This window comes from Plutella xylostella, chromosome 22, assembly GCF_932276165.1.
Source record: "Plutella xylostella chromosome 22, ilPluXylo3.1, whole genome shotgun sequence".
Classification (NCBI taxonomy): Eukaryota; Metazoa; Arthropoda; class Insecta; order Lepidoptera; family Plutellidae; genus Plutella; species Plutella xylostella.
The window spans coordinates 11,670,715-11,690,216 of record NC_064002.1 but is presented as its reverse complement, the minus strand read 5'-3'; the positions used below and the strand labels follow the sequence as shown (position 1 = coordinate 11,690,216).

At 38.0% G+C, this 19,502-nt stretch overlaps 1 protein-coding gene across 1 annotated transcript; it reads right to left on the bottom strand.

The window, feature by feature from the left end:
* Nucleotides 1-12,150: 12,150 nt before the first annotated feature.
* On the bottom strand, nucleotides 12,151-13,925 carry LOC105391507. The gene has a single exon (XM_011562987.3). The coding sequence runs from the start codon at nucleotides 13,838-13,840 to the stop codon at nucleotides 12,368-12,370; it is 1,473 nt and encodes a 490-aa protein (XP_011561289.3). The 5' UTR covers nucleotides 13,841-13,925; the 3' UTR covers nucleotides 12,151-12,367.
* Nucleotides 13,926-19,502: the final 5,577 nt, after the last annotated feature.

Here is a 19,502-nt window from a genome sequence, read left to right as displayed (position 1 = left end):
AGAATACTACTTTATTGACTTAAAAACAATTTACACAAATAACAATTTACAATATAACGCAATAGGCGGCCTTATCGCTAAAAGCGATCTCTTCCAGGCAACCTTTGGGTGGAGGAGAGACTTAAACAATAAATGAGGAAGGTGTACAAAATGTAGTAAACATTCATGTTTAATAATAAATACTTAAATACATACATACATTATGTAATCAAAGTTATATATATTTATATAATATAGGTACATAGGTACTATTGCAAGATGGAGGAAAGATAATGATCTTTTACCTGTTTTTTGAAACCTATAGCTGTCTTCGCAAAACGGATATTTACAGGTAATGCATTCCACAGTCTTATAGCTATCACAGTAAATGAGTTACTATAAAACTCAGTAGTATGCGATGGGAAATCTAATAAACGCATTTGTGAGGATCTCATTGGTCTGTTGTCGGGATGGTTTTTAAAAATGAAACGCTCTTTGAGGTACGTTGGAGTTGAGGGGTTGAACAGCACAGAGTAGAGTAAAGAGAGAATATGAACATTCCGGCGAAGGCGAATTGGGAGCCACTTGAGTTTATTGCGATATTCGGATATGTGGTCATATTTGCGTAAACCAAATATGAACCGTATGCAGAGATTTTGAAGGCGCTCAAGTTTATTCAGTTGCTCCTCGGTGATATCTGAATAGCAGGCGTCGGCGTAGTCGAGAATGGGAAGTAAGAGAGTTTGTGCAAGCGAGATTTTAGTAGCGGTAGGTAGAAAGTTACGCAGTCTTCTCAGACTGGCAGAGGATGCAAAAATCTTCCGACTGACTTCACAGATCTGTGGCACCCAGGTTAGGTTGGTGTCGATGAGAATACCCAAATTCTTCACCTTATCGGCAAAAGGGATATTAACACCGTCAAAAGAAATCGGGGGTAGTTGAAGCCAGTCGATTTTGGATTTCAGTCTCGAGCTGCCAATCAGTATCACTTGAGTCTTTTTTGGGTTGACCGTAAGCCCATGACACCTGCTCCAGTCAGAGATCCTATCGAGGTCAGAGTTCACCATTGATATGGCGTTATGTAGCTTCTGTGGAGGCGATTGACAATATATTTGAAGGTCATCTGCGTACAAGGGGTAGGAACATGAAATAGTTTGAGATATGCCGTTTATGAATAAGGCGAAGAGAAGAGGAGATAAGACGCCACCTTGCGGGACACCGGCATTGGTGCTGCACCAAGTTGAAAACGATTCTTCAATGCGTATCCTCTGCCGGCGACCACGCAAGTAACTATGAAACCAGCCAACAGCTTCAGGAGATATGTTAAGAGAACTCAGTATTCCTAGCAGTATATCAAAGTCAACGGTGTTGAAGGCGTTACTGAAGTCAAGCAGTGTTAACACAGTAAGATCACCTTTTTCCATGCCCCAACGGATGTCGTCGTTTATCTTAATTAATGCAATGCAGTAACGGTGCTGTGACCAGAGCGAAAGCCGGATTGGAAGGGATTCAGGATATTGTTTTGGGAAAGAAAGGAATTTAATTGATAATGCACCAGGCGCTCAAACACCTTAGAAAGGAAAGATAGAATTGAGATGGGACGGTAGTCTGAGAATGAGGAGGGGTTGGACTTTTTGGGAATAGGGGTAATTTGTGCGTCTTTCCATATAATGGGAAAGGTTTCTGCATCAATGGAGAAGTTGAAGATGTGAGTTATGATAGGAGTGACGACATCAATAATGGGGATGATCATATTTCGACTAACACCGTCGCTTCCAACTGCATTCGAGGTAATGGATACTATGTTCTTCTTAACATCATTTCTTCTCAATAAACAAATGTTCAGCGGAATTTAGTGGAGGGGGTTGAGCGGACATACTAATGACAGTGAAAGGAATGTGAGCACGAAGGTAGATAGCTACTCCTCCCCCTCCAATACCAGTTCTATCGTTCCGAATAAGTCTAAAACCTGGAAGGGAGTATGAAGTAGTTGGGAGACATGGCTTCAACCAGGATTCTGATACTAAAATCGCATGAAGATTTTTGCTGTCAGAAAACGTTGCCAGCATATCAGAGTAGTGGGCCGGAAAGCTTTGGGCGTTGAGATGGACAACATTGAAATTTTTTGGAACATCAGAGAAGTTAGTGATGAGGGTGTCTGAGAGGGATGGGATACTAAGAAAACTACTGTCAGTGCTGTTCAGCTCATCCTCAGACGTACAGGAGAGGTAATTTTCACCATCCATGCTTCCATCTAATACAGACATTATAGTTAAGTACCTAGTTATCGTTATATGAATGATATAACTATATTAAAATAATAATAATATGATATAAATATAAATAATAAATAACTATAATAATAAATAAACTAATACCTATTGGGGTACAATAACTGTATAGTGCCACAATCTTATCTGTTCCGGTGGTCAAAATGTGCAACTAACGAGACGTCATTGTCAAACGTCATTTCATACTCTGTGCGTTATTTGAGTTGTCAATTTCTGCGAAGAGGCTGACGCTACGTTATTTAATTTGTTTTGTGATTTTCTGGGTGAAATAATGCCAAAAGCGCTGTAATGTGATGCAAGAAAAGTAGTACTATATATATTAGCTTTTATGCAGGAAGAATAACATATTCAGGCGCCTTTAATTCCGTTTGAAAAATTGGAAGAACGAGTTGCAGCGGCTACAGGTTAGTGTTGCCAAATATGACGAATAATTTTACCCATATACTCCATGTAATTTTATAAAATATTTTCCCGAGAGCGGAGAGGCCCGTGCCCCAGCAGTGGGGACGGGATGGGTCGTGAATAGTCGTGATACTCGTGATGAAAAGTATATAATCTTTATTTTTCTTTGATTACAGGTGTGAGGACATGACATGATACTTTAAATCTTATGCAGTATACCAATAAGAATTTAAGGCACCTGCAGCGATTTTAGACGAAATAATGATGATTTATGACATGTCATTTTTTTCCCAACCTATCAAGAGTTGGCTGAAAGAAATTGCTTTTTGGCAATTAGCCTTTGGAAGGAGACCCGTGCCCCAGCAGTGGGGACGTGATGGGTCGTGATAATGATGATGATGAATTAACCTTTGCACACTGTCTGAATTTCTTTTAATTGTATGCTCTTGTTTCTATTTACTTTAAAAATGTTAAATAAAGTGTTCAAAAATAATAATTAATACCTAGTTTTTTTTAAGTCGTATCTCGTTATTCCCACGACCCACATATATTACCTATACCATTGTAATCTAGATTTAATCTCCTATATCAGAACATAATCAGAACTAATTTTATTTCTGTTCGCCGTGGACAAATTTTCCATACAACAAATGTCGTTTGATATATTATATGTTTGATTTCCTCTTTCATTTACTATCGACCCTATATTTTGATTTATCTATACTTATGAATGTACCTAATTATAACAATAGGTAATAGCAGAAATGCATTGTCGTTTAAACCAGAAATAGGCAAAATTTAATCGATGGCATCACTGGATTCGATCACAGCGAAGTCGCCACCGGAACAGATAAGATTGTGGCACTATACAACAAACTATTCGTAAGTCATACATACACCCGCCAGCTGCCCGTTACTAATCACAGATTAACAAAATAATTATTATTCGAAGTTTTAAAACACAGAGTCAAAACATTTTACTCAATCTGTGAAAGCAAATGTCAAAGGTACGCACATGACACATGACAGCTAAAATTTGACATTGGAACTAAAATCAAAACAATAAAATTTTTAAGTTCAGGTAGAAAAAGAAAATAATTAATAAAATAAAAGCAGCAATAAGAATTTTAACTACCTATCATAATACTATGACCGAAGATCACGCAGACTTTTGGATCGTGGCTCGTTTCGGACGGGCTTTGGTTGATGGGGCTTTCTCGCTACCTTTTTTAGCAGCCCCCGGCAATGTACTGGCGACCGACGATGATCCCGCGAGCAGTGTCGGCGGACACACAGCATCCAGCTCGGCGACAGTGACTGCTCGGTGCCGCTTACCATCCGGGCTGAGCACGAACACGCACCCATCCCTCGTCCAGCATCGCGACACACCGACCCGCTGTCTAGCCGCCATAAAAGTGTCGTGACGCGGCTTGGTCAGAAACTCAGACAGAGTCACTCCAGAGCCCTTCAGTTTGGTTTTTGAAAACCAAATCCTGTCCCGTAGTGAGGCCTCCTTCAGCTTCAGTATGACAGGTCTTGGCTTCTCACCCACACTGCGCCCTAGCCTGTGACAATGCCTCACATCTACCTCTCTGCAAAGCTCTGGGTCTGCGAAGTGGCCAGCAAGCTCCTTGATGGTAGCCGCTGTGGTGTTCTCATCCTTGCTCTCTGGAACTCCATGCACCAGCAACATTTTGCGACGGCTCCTCATCTCAATAGCATCCATGCCTCGTGCCAGAAATTCTACCTGTTGCTGCAGAGTTCCCAGGGCAGACATAATGAAAGCCCGGAATGAGCTAAATTCTGCAGCAAGTCCAGTGGTGGTCGGGGGGCTTGGGGACTTCGAGTTGAGCTGCTCCTGAAAGCTGGCCATGCTACTGCCGAACATCTCCTTCATGTCCTCAAGTGATTTGGTAATGGATTCCATTTTGAGGTTAGTTATGTGTAATCCAAACAATAATCTTGTGCAAGTTCTTGAAGTGAATATTATTAGCTGGCAGGTATAATGGTGTCACTGACTCTAATAAACCATGAAGTATAGTTTTATTTATGTGAGTTTTATTTATTTATATTGGGAGCTAAATATGTATAGTGTTTACTTCTTAACACCTAACCTCCAAATACCAATATAATGGAACTCTACTTATAAAATTAATAAAAATACATTTTTTATTCAAAATTTTATATGGTTTACAATGCTTACAAACTGCTTACAAATTCTGAAATAGTCAATATATTGTGAACAGTGTTAGTTACCGAAATTTTCAACATGAACCATAATTTTACGTGAGTAAATCTCTTGTCTCGGTTCAATACCGAATTTGAAAATCAAAACTCAATTCCAGGGGCGCCCAACCTTTTGTCCGGGCCCGCAATTTGAAATCGGCAACACGCATGACAAACGATTAGCCGATTCCGTTCCGGCACAATTTTCGGCCTGCGACCGGACGGGCGGCCGCAATGAATACACGACTAATGCCTGCAAAAGCCTATTTCAATTTTGGCGAATGAATCATGGCCGCCTACGAATCAGAAGTGGGCGCAATGTTTGTCGGTTTGTAGGTATGTACAGGTTTATTAGCCATGAACGATGTTTGCATAGTAATTAGGATAATCATCTTGGATTACGCTTATTGTTTTAAAAAAATTGCCATATTGTTTGTTCTATAAAATTCTGTAAGTATCTATAATAATCTATATACCTACTTAGTCACTTTTTTTAAGGCTTTACAATAAAATATGATCATCTGAACAGACGTACAGTCGTACACTACATATATATTGAAAACAATAGGTCGAGCAAAATAATATGTTAAGTACTTAAACATTAACCAGGACTATAGCTGCTAGCGCCACCGTAGAACGTATACATTTAAAATCCTTAATTCGATTCATATTGATACAGCGATCGATACGCACAATGATCAGCGAATGAAACGGGCTCGTGTTTGAACAACAGGGGCAGGGGTTGTCAACCGGCATCCGCAGGTGAGCCGGACCGCGGCGGCGCACCGGCTATTGTGCCGCTGAAATATTGCCGTGGGCAGGGGTTGTCAACTTTTTTGATCGGTTATATTTTTGAATAGTTACGAGTACTTCCGTATTATAGATATTTTAAAGCCTAGTAGAGTAGTTTGTAAAAATTGACGTTAATCAGATTTTTTTTATACGATGAATAAAAACATTTGACTTTCACTTTCACTTTGACTTTGTCTATACATTTTATCTACTAAGGTATTTCATGTAAGGAATTTATTTCAAAGATTTTATATTAAAGCGTATTTGTTTTTTTATCTTAAACATTACTAAAATATTCTAGAGATGGGATACCGATTTGCTGATCGACTTTCAATACTAATGAGACTGGATGGCATATTTAAATGTTACAGCCACTAAAAATACAGCCCGTAGTTCAATGAAATATTTTTGCGCAAAAAAAGCACCTTTCACTATTCTCACTAATTATAAATATTATGCAACTCTGATTAAGTAAATGCAGAACTACCCAATAAGTATGTAGAAACAAATAAAATTAACGACAGCACCAAAAGTTCCTCACCCCTGGGCGGCGGCGTGTCGTCATTAATTCGCATCCCGGCATCGAGTATTGTTTCTGGGCGGAATCCGGCTCGTTCTGAAAAAAGCTTTCACCTCCCTTTGTCTCTACTACCCTGGTACATAATGTTGTATCTACTATCTACTGACACATGGACTGACACATTTATCTGCAATATTAATAGCATTTGTTTAACTTTGTGCCCTGGAAATGTTGAAGCTGGAAATGGAAAATGGGATTAACGGTTTGACATTATACCGGCAAGGTTATTATGTAACTTCGCTCACTGTACTGACATTTTAATTGAGTTTCTTTAAATCAAACGTGTGTAATTTTTGATTGTGCATGTCTTTTTGTATTGATCATCATCAGGCTCTCATAATCTACTTTTGGATAAAGGCCTGTCCCTACACACTCCCCCGACACTTTGTAATCGGCCTTCCTCATCCGACCACTGTCAGCGACTTCTCTAAGGTCGTCGGTCGAGCGGGCCAGAGGGCTTGTTCATAATGTCGTTAAATTAATAAAAAATATGAATAAAATCGACGTTTAATGTGCATGCATAGGTGTAATAAAATATTCACGGTTTAAAAAATATAATTATTACAGAGTTAAGTAGAGTTTAAACTATTTACGCAAAGGATTTCTTTCTGACATTGGTCAGCATGGGTGAGTCTGAAAGTATTAGACATAGGAAGATAATAACGTTCTAAGGAACCACACTGACGTGCTGAAGAAGATACAGACCCAGTATAAATACGATCCAAAAAACAATCTCGTTACACATTGAAAGCTCAATTTAAAGAACCTTGAAAACAAATTATCAATTAAAAAGCTTTAGTCCTTAGTAAATTAAATTAAACTACTCGAAACGGCCAAGATGGGGTCGGAACTCCGAATATGCATTCGTCGCGGACATAAGGGCAGGAGACAAAGCAACAGACGGATGCCATTGGCTATGCGCCGCTGCCGCCGTCTTGGGCTTCGTGCTGCTGCGTTGAGGGTCAGGCTGGGTTTGTTATTTGTTAATAAAATCATGGAATACTCGTAGCTAGTCCGACTTATCAAAAACATGTTAATTCATTACAAGGTATCATACACTCACGGGCAATGAAAAGGTTCCACTAAGAAAAGCACGAAATTAGTCCTATACGTCTAACGCTTTGCTTAATGATTCTGCAATATTGAAGTACATTTAACAGAGCATCAGGATATAACCAACAAAAAAAGGTAATATTTTGTTCAAATTTGAAATTGTATGTTTGAAAAGATTGCGGTCGTATGATGCCGGCATTTTTTGAGTGTACCTGTTTCATTGCCCGTGAGTGTAGTTAATGAAATCGTGGAATACTCGTAGCTAATCCAACTTATCAAAAACATGTTAATTAATTACAAGGTGTCATAATTATCGTGGGATAAAACGTTCAAGTTTAACTCTACAGAGCAATATTGACCCTTAGTTTGGCTTTCTAATTTCGTTATGTAATTTTGATGTCGTGGACGTTACATAAGTCTTCTTAGGTGGCAACAATAGATATTGAAAGAGTTGATATCTTTTTTCGAACAATTTTATGTAGTTTTTGACATCAGACACTGTAAACCCACTTATTCTTCTTACTACATACTTCACCGAAATCATAGTAGTACTTATAGCGACGACATCCGATATCATTGTAATTTTTGCCGCTTCTCCTACACAGCGTATGCCATTATTCTTTTAGTGACAAAATATCTCGCAGCAAAATATTGTTTCAAGTAAATTTATTCAAGCAACGCCTTCCGCAGTCGTAAACCCACCGGAGCATTATGCTGATAGCAATAAAATATTGCCAATACTATTGACTAATATTTTGTAGAGATGTCAAGTAAGGAAATAAGAGTATGGAAACCAAAAACAAGGAAAACAACCAGTTCGCTGAGTGTGGGAAAGCTCTATAAAAGTCACCGTCTTCTTACATTGTTTGTGGAAGTAACTCTTTCTATGGTTCTTTAAATAGGTAATACCGAGATGATGTAGCAGTTAGTTAGTTGTAGATATAATACATGTTTATTGTATAAACTTCGACCATCTAAAATAGGAACCCAATCATTAAACTGTAATCAGCGAAACCACTCGCATCTTAAACACAAATCAAAATTAATACAACATAATACTCGCTAAGCGACAAGACACTTAATTCAATCAAAATGTCCCCCAAACCACGCCTGTTATCTCACCCCAGCCCTATTTACATATAAATAAATACAAATCGCTGCTGAACCTAAATCGGTTACGGATCACGTGACTACCGGAACCGATCGCTAAAGAGAAGATTCCTTCACGCTTAATAACGTCACAATATTCTCACAATACAAAATGTCTGGCTGTATGACTAAACTCCCTCGCTCGCACAAAAAAAGAAGAATAGCGCGGACTCGCGGAGGGAACAGATTCCAAATTTGAATTTGATTATCGAAGTGTGCCGACTATTTATCATTCGTAATGACGCCGTGGCAGAGTAAGGACGTGTGCGCGCTAATATTGTAATCTCTAAATCAGAGAATAAATTCATATCTATACATTCGGAGCTGTTTGAGCGGAAATATTGAACTTTTCATTGATTATGCATGCCGTCGAATGTTTTTCGCGTTTGGTGGTTAAATTATGTCGGCCATGAATCAATTTGTAATCATGTTTGTACATTTAGAATGTAATCAGTATAGACTTCTATATTTTTATGCACATACTTACTTTAATGACTATTTATTTTGCATACATTATATAAATGAATTAGCAAAAGTAGTTAAATGATGATCAATGTACCTACCTCTTATGTGTGAATACTATTATGAGCATAAAATACATTAGTTACCATCCCAAATATTGAACTACTTGCATGTTTTTCTCTCTTTGCAATATCCGAAAAGTTTTGCCACATCTCAGATTTGGCAGAGATATTTGTAAGAACTTGTGAACTCGCAATATTCAAAATATCTCTCTCAGTATTACGGGTCACATCCGTCATGCGCTGTATCTACAAACATACTCCTTTACATACAGGGTGTTTTGTTTTTCATAATATATTTCAATATGTAACATTTTGTTTCTCTGGATGACTGACTCTTTTTGAAATCTTGGATGGATGATAAATGATGAGATAGATTGAAGAAGATAATTACTGAATCGAAATTAATTGTATATCCAGAGTTACTGCCTAAATACCTACATAAGTTATAATTAATTTTCTCTTTCCAATGTTCAATCTATGTTTGTTTACTTATCTATAATAAAATTTCCTACTCTTACAAAAAAAAGACACAGTTACAAATTATCACAATATGAATTTGTAAAGTAAATTGTAAGGGTCTTACCACAGACACTTAGACATTGTTTAACAGATATCTAGCGCTCTCAAACGCCTTATAATATTTTTTTTAACAACTGCTAACTGTTTAAACAATGTGTAAGGTTATTTGTGAAAATACAGTAAGCAGTAAAATGCAGCACCCTGTATAGCGCCAGCGAGGGTCGCCTCTCAACACTGTCCCCAATATGAATATTTTCTATTGAATTATCCACGGCTCGGTGAGCAAGCAAAAATATTGTTTTCCTCCTAAGCACTTGCTTTGGACGTTCTGTGGAAACTTTCTTTACGACTGTACGTAAGTGTGGATGAAAGGTCTTGTGTGGTTTTTATTGGATCGCCTTGCGGCCCCGTCTTTGGATAAATATGTTTGTTGGCGACAAATTGTGCAGTTTCTTTGTCGTTTAGCATTTTGATGAGCTTTACTAGTTATTGTATATACGAGTTCACTGTATAGATAGTTTTTTTAATAAAAGTATATAAATATGGAATTTATTTTTCAGTTAGTTAAGTACCTATTATGATGAAAGAGTGATTTATCGTTGCAAGATCTTGAAGTCGAATGGCAACATCGGAAAGCTCATCATACCTCATCTCAAAAGTCTTCCAACTCGACGAGTCTTCAAGATGAAGTTAGATTTCAAACATTGTCTAGCAAGGAACTTCACTCGGAACTAACTAGGTAACTAGGTAGGTAACATCGTCAACCGTCAAATTAATACAATAAATTATAGGACACCCATGAATTTCACACCCCGAAAACAAGATCAATCTGTAAACTTAATTCCCATAGCCATTCTCAACGGCTGCCTAGCCAATGAGTCCGACACATTAGCAACTAACCTAAACACATTTGACAAAATTAACCTTCCAAACGAACTTCCACCCTGAGGACTTAACTTTAGAGCTGGAGTTGGATGCAAGGGTGAAGTAACTGGACGGAATAGAGCAGAAATGAAGTCATCCACCCACAGAGTATAGCGTATAGGATTACATGGGAACTGAATGGTTCGCAAAAGACCTTTCGTCCCGGTTCTTTCGTTCCGCTTGCGAGTCAAGGGATGGGAACTGGGGTCCCGATTCCTATTTGATCCCTAACTGAAGCTGGTTATGACAATGTGGTAAGTACTCGGACATAAATATTTGGTGTTTAGTGTAGTGTAGGTAGTAAATAATGAATGAAATTAAAAATAATATTGTAAGTAATTTTTTTTAGACTCTAAACATGATCATTTTATAACTGGCCCGCGACTGAATTAAAGTCCCAACAGTATTTTTTTAAATACTGTAAACATCTAAGTTTTCTCATTCAAATCCGTACAAATCAAGGATAATGATGGCATTTTATAAATTTTTCATCACTATGCTTCTCTGAAATTATTAATCGAGCTTTACACCCAAGACTTAGTCATAAAGTTCCATTTAAAGTGTAGGTACAATTTTGCACCGTGACCGTATAACATTTTACTGAACTGCAACAAAAACTAGAGCTGATACCGTACCACCACCATTAGCAATTTTTTAACAATCCAGCAGGGACACTCGCCGGTCAAACATGTGTCACATACATACAAGTTATGTCAGATTTGACAAGCGAGCGACGCTGCTTAAGGATTGTTAATTGATAATGTTTGGTGGTGATAACCCCACTGAACAAGACTTTGTAGCTATCACTCAAAGTTTTAAGATGCAGCTGCTTTACCACCATCGACACATTAGCGATTACCAAAAGGCCTGTGTGAGTTTAAGACATGTAACTGGCCAGTCGTATGTTAACACGCAAAGTCACATAAGTGCAAGTACATTAGACTATGACAGAATTATCTATATTTACCTGTAACCAAGATTCGGCAAGGGTTTAGTGCTGGTTTAGTGTCATCATGTCGCGCAGCCACTATGTCGCTCCTAGCCTACGCTTTCTACCTATGTCGCTCCCTGTTTATATATTAATTTACCTTTATTAAGCAGTCATAAAGATTAGAGAAATTGAGTAATTTCGCTATGAGGTACCTACAACGGAAATAGAATAGAATAGAATAGAATAGAAATATTTTTATTGTATATAATTTTGTTACACTCTTATGTCTCCCTAGTGGAGGTGTGTGCTTACGAATTTTGTCCTTGGTGGGATCTGTTTCGCTTAGACATTACTAATTCACTCATTACCTTTATTTTTTGGTAATGAGGTGTGTAGTGTAGGAGCTCACATACTTAGACTATGACCCGATGGTACACAGTAGTCCTATTTATAATGTGCGACAATCTAGTTTACAGGCACCAGTGGCGTGGAGGGGCCGACCGTTTGACAACGGAAATAATTTACAAATAAATTCTAAGTGTCTTGAGTTAATTTAATATTACGTTAAGGAAAAAAAATAATTAAATAATAGTATGCTTATTTTGCTTATGTTATATTTATGAGTTTAACTTGAGTGTAGGCTTTTTTATTATACTATATTTATCAGGTCAAGTAATAGGTACCTACCTATGCATATTTTTTATACAGGAGTAAATAAAATATCAACAAGAATAAGTTCAAATAATTTATTAATGGTTTACTAAGTATACTCTACAATATTTACACAAATATACCGCTTATTACTAATATTGCACAAGATATAACGTAATCTATATAAATAAGAAATAACAACATCAACGATTTACATAATCTAAGCCATTATGTAGGTTAAACCAATTTTTGTATGTCCGAAAAACTGATAATTTTTATCGGAATATCTCTACAAATTATTGTGTATTACCTACTTATAATTGAAATCCGTTTAGAGTGTAGAGATTTATTTATGAACTAGAGAGTTTCTATTATGTCCGAAAAACTGTTTACTCTTCTTATTATAGTTAGCTGGAACATCGTCCATGTCTCCTTCCTTATCTTGATGCGCCGTCATGTGTCTCGTCAGATGGTGTCTCTCTCTGAAGCTCTCATTGCAAACTGGACACTTCAGCTTCTCTTCTCTCTTTCTCCTGCTCGGGTCTACAGTGGACTCACTCTTGTGATGCGTCCTCATGTGGTACACCAGGTCGGATGTCATTCGGAAACTGATATTACATTTAGCACAAACATTTTGTGCTGGCAGAGAGAAGGCGGCCAACGTCGGCGGAAGCAGCGTGCTGAGAATAGCAGCAGCAGGATTCACAATCAAAGGATTGACAGGCTCCCGCGGAGGACCAGGAATCTTCATGAACTCTTGGTTAGGAGGCTGGAAATTCTGCACCGCGAATGGGTACGAAGATCCAGGCTGCAGGTATGGAGGCATTTCAGATCTGAACGGCAGAAAGTTCATTTTATTCGACGCCATGTTTGGTTGACCTTTAGGTTCAGAGTGTTTTTCGTGATATTCCGTTTTGTTGAACGTCGCTGAGCGGGTCTGCATCTGGTTTGGTTCGGAGTAATTCGGCGGAGCTCCGTTTTGGTTTTTGAAGAAGTGGTTGCCGTTCAGTAGCTGTGCTGGATTTAGTAAATGGTTGAATCCTAAGGATTTGTTGAAGGAACTTGAAGGTGGACTAGCGGCGGATAATGGAGGGCTGATCGAGTTCTGGTACAGCAGATTGTCGGGGCTCATTGACGGGTTAGGCGATCGCAGTGAATAATTGGCAACTTTTGTAAAAGCGCTCTTGGGAGAAATCTCAGACTTTTCCATAAATCTATTGTCGTACCTCGCCCGTGTCTGCATGCTGATCAGACTGGGGTCATCGAAGATCTTGTTCTTGTACGGGGACTCCGGGAAGAATTTAGGCCGAGCCGCACTTTCATTAGAGTTAGGGCGGCTTCGAGAACGATCTGAGTTTTCGGAATCACTGCAGTACGCTGATTTGTTCGGGTACTCGTCTGTGCCGACGTCGATGTTAATATCTGAACTAAAACTCGGTGATATGTTATTGTTAACTCGGATTCTTTCATCTGTGTCTTCGTCTTTTATGTCAGATGAGGTTTCACCGGCGTACTCACTGTGTTTGTAAACTTCTGGAGTTCTTTTTGGCATTTGATCCCATTCTTCACTGTTGAAAAGTTGTTTCGACACACGCAGATGTTTCTCCGGTTGTTTCTGGCGAAGTTTTTCATCCGGCATCATGAGGAAGGCCACGTCAAACGACCGCTTTGCTGTTTTTCCAGAACTCACGGCGGTTGACTGCATCTCCACTTTAGAATGTTGAGAGGTTCTTGCACTTTCTATAGTTAAATTCGCTCCTTTAGAGCCCGGCGATGTCTCTTTATAATTTTGATAGTTCTTCTGAACGTCCATTGTCATTGTTTGATCATTTAGTCAATATCACTTTAACTGAAACTTTTTCTAACTTCACACTTATATCGTCGGTTTATTTTGATGACCCGCGTGCGTGCTATGCGGCAGCTACTTTTCGAATGCGAGCTCAACATAAGGGTGAAAAATATATAAAGTGGGGTTTTGAGCTACCCTTTGAAGTAGGGGGGCGTGGCGATGTGAGCCAACCAGCGCCGCGCGGGAGGCGTGAAAGAAAACTGTCGACCAATCAGCGACGAGAGAGTTGATCGAGAGCAGGAGAGCTCTATTCAGTGAATTGGAGGTAGCTGTGGCTCAATCACTTGGTCAAGATAATAATAACTGCTGTGAATTGAGAGCGCATTGGGTCGTTGTAGGGTCAGAGACGAAAGTATGGTTTTAACAGTAGTTCTATTTTAATGCCTGTGGTAGTTGATAAGTTTGTTTTTGGTTTTCTTCGTGATTTTAAATACTTTTTATGTTTCATATAATCCATTTATATGAACCTATATATTTATATAATTAAGAATAATTAGATTAAATTATTATAAATTTTAAAAGGAATAAAGATATGCGGTACTGTAATTAAGTTTAAACCACATTTTCAAATATTGTATGTTTTTTACGAATACAGCTGATGATCTTAATTTACACAAGACAAATTTAATATCATTCTATTACTTTGCTCTAAATGTGTGATATAAGAAATAATAAGCTATGATAATTTGACTTTGGACTAATTATTTAAACTTAGACCAACTGTATTTTAAAAAAACTATTGAAATAAAGAAGTAAACAAGACCCAAAGATTCAAATAAAACTTCAGACTCACCCCAATACATTGTTATTTATGAGCTTTTATGAGATACAGAAACGAAACTAGGAAAAACTCCGTCGATTATCATTTCCATAAATATGTTTTATACGTCACATAAAAAAACGATACTTCTCTCATAGGCCGTCTAACCCCCGAGTGTATGGACGAGATTGCGACTAATGCTATTAACACAGACGCTTCTTCTCAAATTGATATTCTGGCCAGCGACTACGCAACCGAAACTGACCCTTATAACTTTGACAACAAAGCAAATTCTCCTCTAACAATGGAACAACTCAACACTCATGTGCTTCTCAAATAACATTGAGCTCTAATACACGAACTTAAGGATAAAATTAATTTGGTAAAAGTTGCAGAAGAAACCCCAAATGACTCTACTTTTCGGTACTCAGTAACGATAATAAGATGGGTGCAGACTGCAGACGTTAAAGGAAACCCATTTGTCAGGTTTAGGCCATTTTTTTCACCATTCGGTTGCTCTCAATGAAAATCTGTTCCATTTATTCTTTGGCTATGTTAATGAGATTATTTTGGCGAGAACTTTTTGGAATAAAATATTTACTCTCCCAATATTCACCATGCTATTAATGAAAATGTTCAAAGTTTCTAGCCCCTTTTACATAAACCGAGGACATGAATTAGACTCACCATCATTTATTTATTCTTCTGTATATTAAAATTTCGAATCACTTAAACAGAGGTACATTTTAAAATAAAAATCAAAAGTGCCAAAAAACTACCTCTGCAATAAAAATCTGTTATCAAGATGTGTTGTTGTGATGTGTGATCAAGACTTGGTCATTACCATATCGTCTCCACATCCCACCCCTCACCGCGGTATGATCCACGCCACGTGTGACCAATTACTTATCAACAAAAGCGATCAAGAAAGATATGATAACTTGGATTTATTGCTATATTTGAAACAAATGGCCTTTGCACTCGTCCGATAAAGGGATGAAGTTTTTGTGTGCGAATTATTGTTTTTACATGCACAGATAATTAAGTTATTGCGGAATGAAAAGTTTAATCATCATTAGGCTTTGATAAATAGTAAGAGAAATTTGGGGTTATATAATATGTATTCTGTGTGCATTCATGTAAGTAGGTACTTTGTATTGCTTATCCTGAAATTATAGTCATAACGATGATTCGTAAGCAAACAACAAAATTTACCGATACTGAAGTGGAAACGATCAATAAATTTAAGATCCTCTGGCCCAATCATCTGTCGGGTAGTAAAAGAAACATGTCCATAGACGTTTCCATTTGTCCAGCAGCTAATAAGATGTCACTTGGACACAAAGATTGATCGATTCTAGATAGTTCCATGTTGGCGCGAGCTAACAACAATGTCGCTTTCGTGTCTTGGGAACTGACAGTGACGGTACAATCGCTTTTGTAACTTCTGATCGAATAAGGGGCACTAGTAATTTACCGCCAATTATTTTTGTATGACTTATTACGAGTATGTAAGGGATAGTTATTTATGAAAATTAGAAAGTACGCCAGTTACGCATGTGGTGTTATACTCAGTAACGGTTGGTTCTGCATGACTTATAATAATAATAATAATAATAATAATATAATATGTGGGGACATCTCACACACGGCCATCCAACCCCAAGCTAGGTAGAACCTGTGTTATGGGTGTCGGACAGCTGATATATCTACACAAATACATAGATAGATAGATACTAAATATAAATATCAACACCCAAGACCCGAGAACAAATATCTGTGTTTAAACAAATATCTGCCCCAGCCGGGAATCGAACTTAAGTATCAAAGAGGCTGTACAGCGGTGTACAGTGTACATGGTCGTCATTTTATTCAAGAAATAATGGAAATATTAATTTTATTGTTATACAAACCATGTTCTTGTTGTTTAAAATTATTCATATCACGATGATGCTGCTGATGCTCTTTATCAAACTCATTAATTACCTCTTCTACGGCGTTATCCAATAGAAGATAGACCCTTACCTTTGACTGATGAGTGTGAGTCAGAGGCCACATCTGCAACTTTGATTGGCTGCTACTTCGATCTCTCCTGAGGGTTGACCAATCAACTGTGTTCAGGACAGATTAGTTGTTCCATTGTTTGTAAGAGAAGTTTTTGTTTGATTGGTTAAGTGTGTGAGGTACTGTGTGGATTTATATTTAGAGGAATAGTAATCTTCAACAAAATAGAGGTAATATGTTTTCATCACCTTTACAAGCCAATCACCAACCAATAAGCTGTTAGCATAACCGATAATCCTAAACAAGTACTTTACCATGCACCTGCGACTGTAAACATTATATTAAAATATGCTTAACCAAATCCCCAGTATTAGTACAAAGCCGTACAAACAGAACATGTGGTGCGCCGATCACAAACAATGGCAGCACCATTCGAACCCTGCTCACTCTATAATCATCCCCTTTCAATAGCTCTCTTTTAGATCATTCACCCTATTAATTGTCAAAAACTGCTTTGCCTCAATCATTGTTCAGAATTCAACTTTGTCGTGAGGAAATAGAGGGTAAAGTCGATTGTTGATGTGCATAGTTTGTAACATCAACGTTTATAGTGTTTCCGTCACTTTTAAATGTTGCACTGAGTACAGCTACAGGTCTCGTTGCTGCTTCGGTGCTATTATTGATTTTATTACGTACCCTAGTCGCATCAAGGTGGATTTTTCATTGATTCTAAGATCTTAGTCTTTTCTCAAAATTATCACTCCGCGAATTTCACATAATCATATAAAACATTAAGGTCTGGTCACATTGAAACTTTTGGTCAAATTTGACCGGAGCCCAGCGGGTACTACCGTACTAGTGAGCACTTGTCTATGGATTCTGGTCCATATGGTGTAAAAGCTTTCACAATGGGCCCTCATGGCAGTACCGCATCAACATATGGGACGCGTTAAATGCATTTTCAAAAGAATCGTATTAGGAGTCAGTGGCCTCGTATGATGGATCGATTTGTTTAAAAATTGTTTGATGCTTTGTGCAAATACAAGTCAGTAAATTCATTCACAATGCTGAGGTGGTAGAGTAATACGGGCTACCGTATTGTCAGTGGTACTAACTACACTGTATTTGAATATCATTGCGTTTAGTTTCCACCTATAACAAGTTATATTATCCACATTGGTGACAATACTTTTTTACTTTACTTGTAAAAACCGACAGTTGGAAAGTCTAACGCAAAAATTACAGAACGGGTTCAGACAAAACTTAACTGGATCGTTGCTGATTTATAACATACATCAGAATATAACAAAGACTAGATACTTTTGTTTATGAAATTCCTGTAAGAAACCTTTTTAAGGCAAAACTAGCGGGAAAAGCTAGTAGGTAATTTAATGAACCTTCACTCGATATTACACATTACCAATACAAGCTGAATGATCGCGACTGCAACAACAATGTTCAATTCTACTCCACCATTCTGTTTAATGAAATCATAATCGGATGCGCACTCACCAACTTTGCATTTGTCCATACAATATTTCATGGAAGCATGTGCGTAAATAAACAATATTTTATTTGTGCAATCCCGATGTAATAATGCGTTTTGTATTATTTCGGCGGAGGGCTGCAGTCGGCTGGCATAGTTTTGATACTATGTAGCTGCTGCGAGTTTGTATGTAAATTGTAGGTGCAGATTTTTGTTTACTTATAATTGTAGTTTTTTTTAGTAAAATAACGATTTTATAGTTTAAGTAGTGCATGCGAAAATTAGATGCATTATTCCAAGTCCATCTTGCCCTAAACTATAATCACCGTAAGTATACAAAAATATTTATTATTTGTTTCCGCACTACGCTCCCAAACCCGCATAATCGATGTTGGTGTCGAGACCGCGAAGCTCAAATGGAACTGGGCCGGCCACGTCTGCCGAATGCACCCGGACCGGTGGGCCAAGATAGCGACCGAGTGGGTGCCGGGCGACGGGCGCCGGCGGAGAGGCAGGCCGAGAAGGAGGTGGCGGGACGACCTCGTCAAATATTTGCCGGATTGGGAGGTAGCCGCATTGGATCGGGAGAAGTGGAAAATTAAAGGGGAGGTCTTTGCCCAGCAGTGGGAAAACACATAGACTATTAAAAAAAAAAAAAAAAAATTTGTTTTGCTCCCATAAATAATGATAGGTAAATTATTTTCAAATGACTATTTTTGAACATTTATAATTCACGGTATCAAAACCACTAAGTCGCAGTGCAATAGTAAAAGCGGCCAACATATGCGCTAGTGGTATTCTACCATCTGATCACAATGACTCTAATGCCGGCCTCTGAAGCACATGTGAATTTATCTCCCCGTGTAATCTGAGAGATCTAGTTTGATCATCGTAATTCACTTACTAGCTCTGATAATGGTTCTCTCTTGATGACAGGTTCTTGTAATCATTTTTGTATTGGCTTATGGCGGTAGGTCTTTTCAGTACAGTATCTTGTTTGATGTTAACTTTAATGGATAGGTAATTACTGTGTTTTGTGCATAGTTGTGTTAATATTTAGATCTATATATACTTGTGTTGTGTATGAAATATACAGAGTATACTATTACTTACTTAAATATTTAATATCAGCACTTCTAAATATCTTTAATTTTGAAGTATTTATCTGCTAGTGCATCCTACAAACTTACCTAAGTATGGCAATATTTTTTACTACCAACACAAACGCTGCTAAAAATTCAAGCCACGCGGAACCCAATCCAGCACTCAGTACTCGTATCGATCGGCCGACAAACGAGATTGACTTAAAACCGCATACGATTGCACACACGACCTGCAAGGAGCCACTCGCTGAGTCGAGAGAGGGTGTCTCGGCTATACAA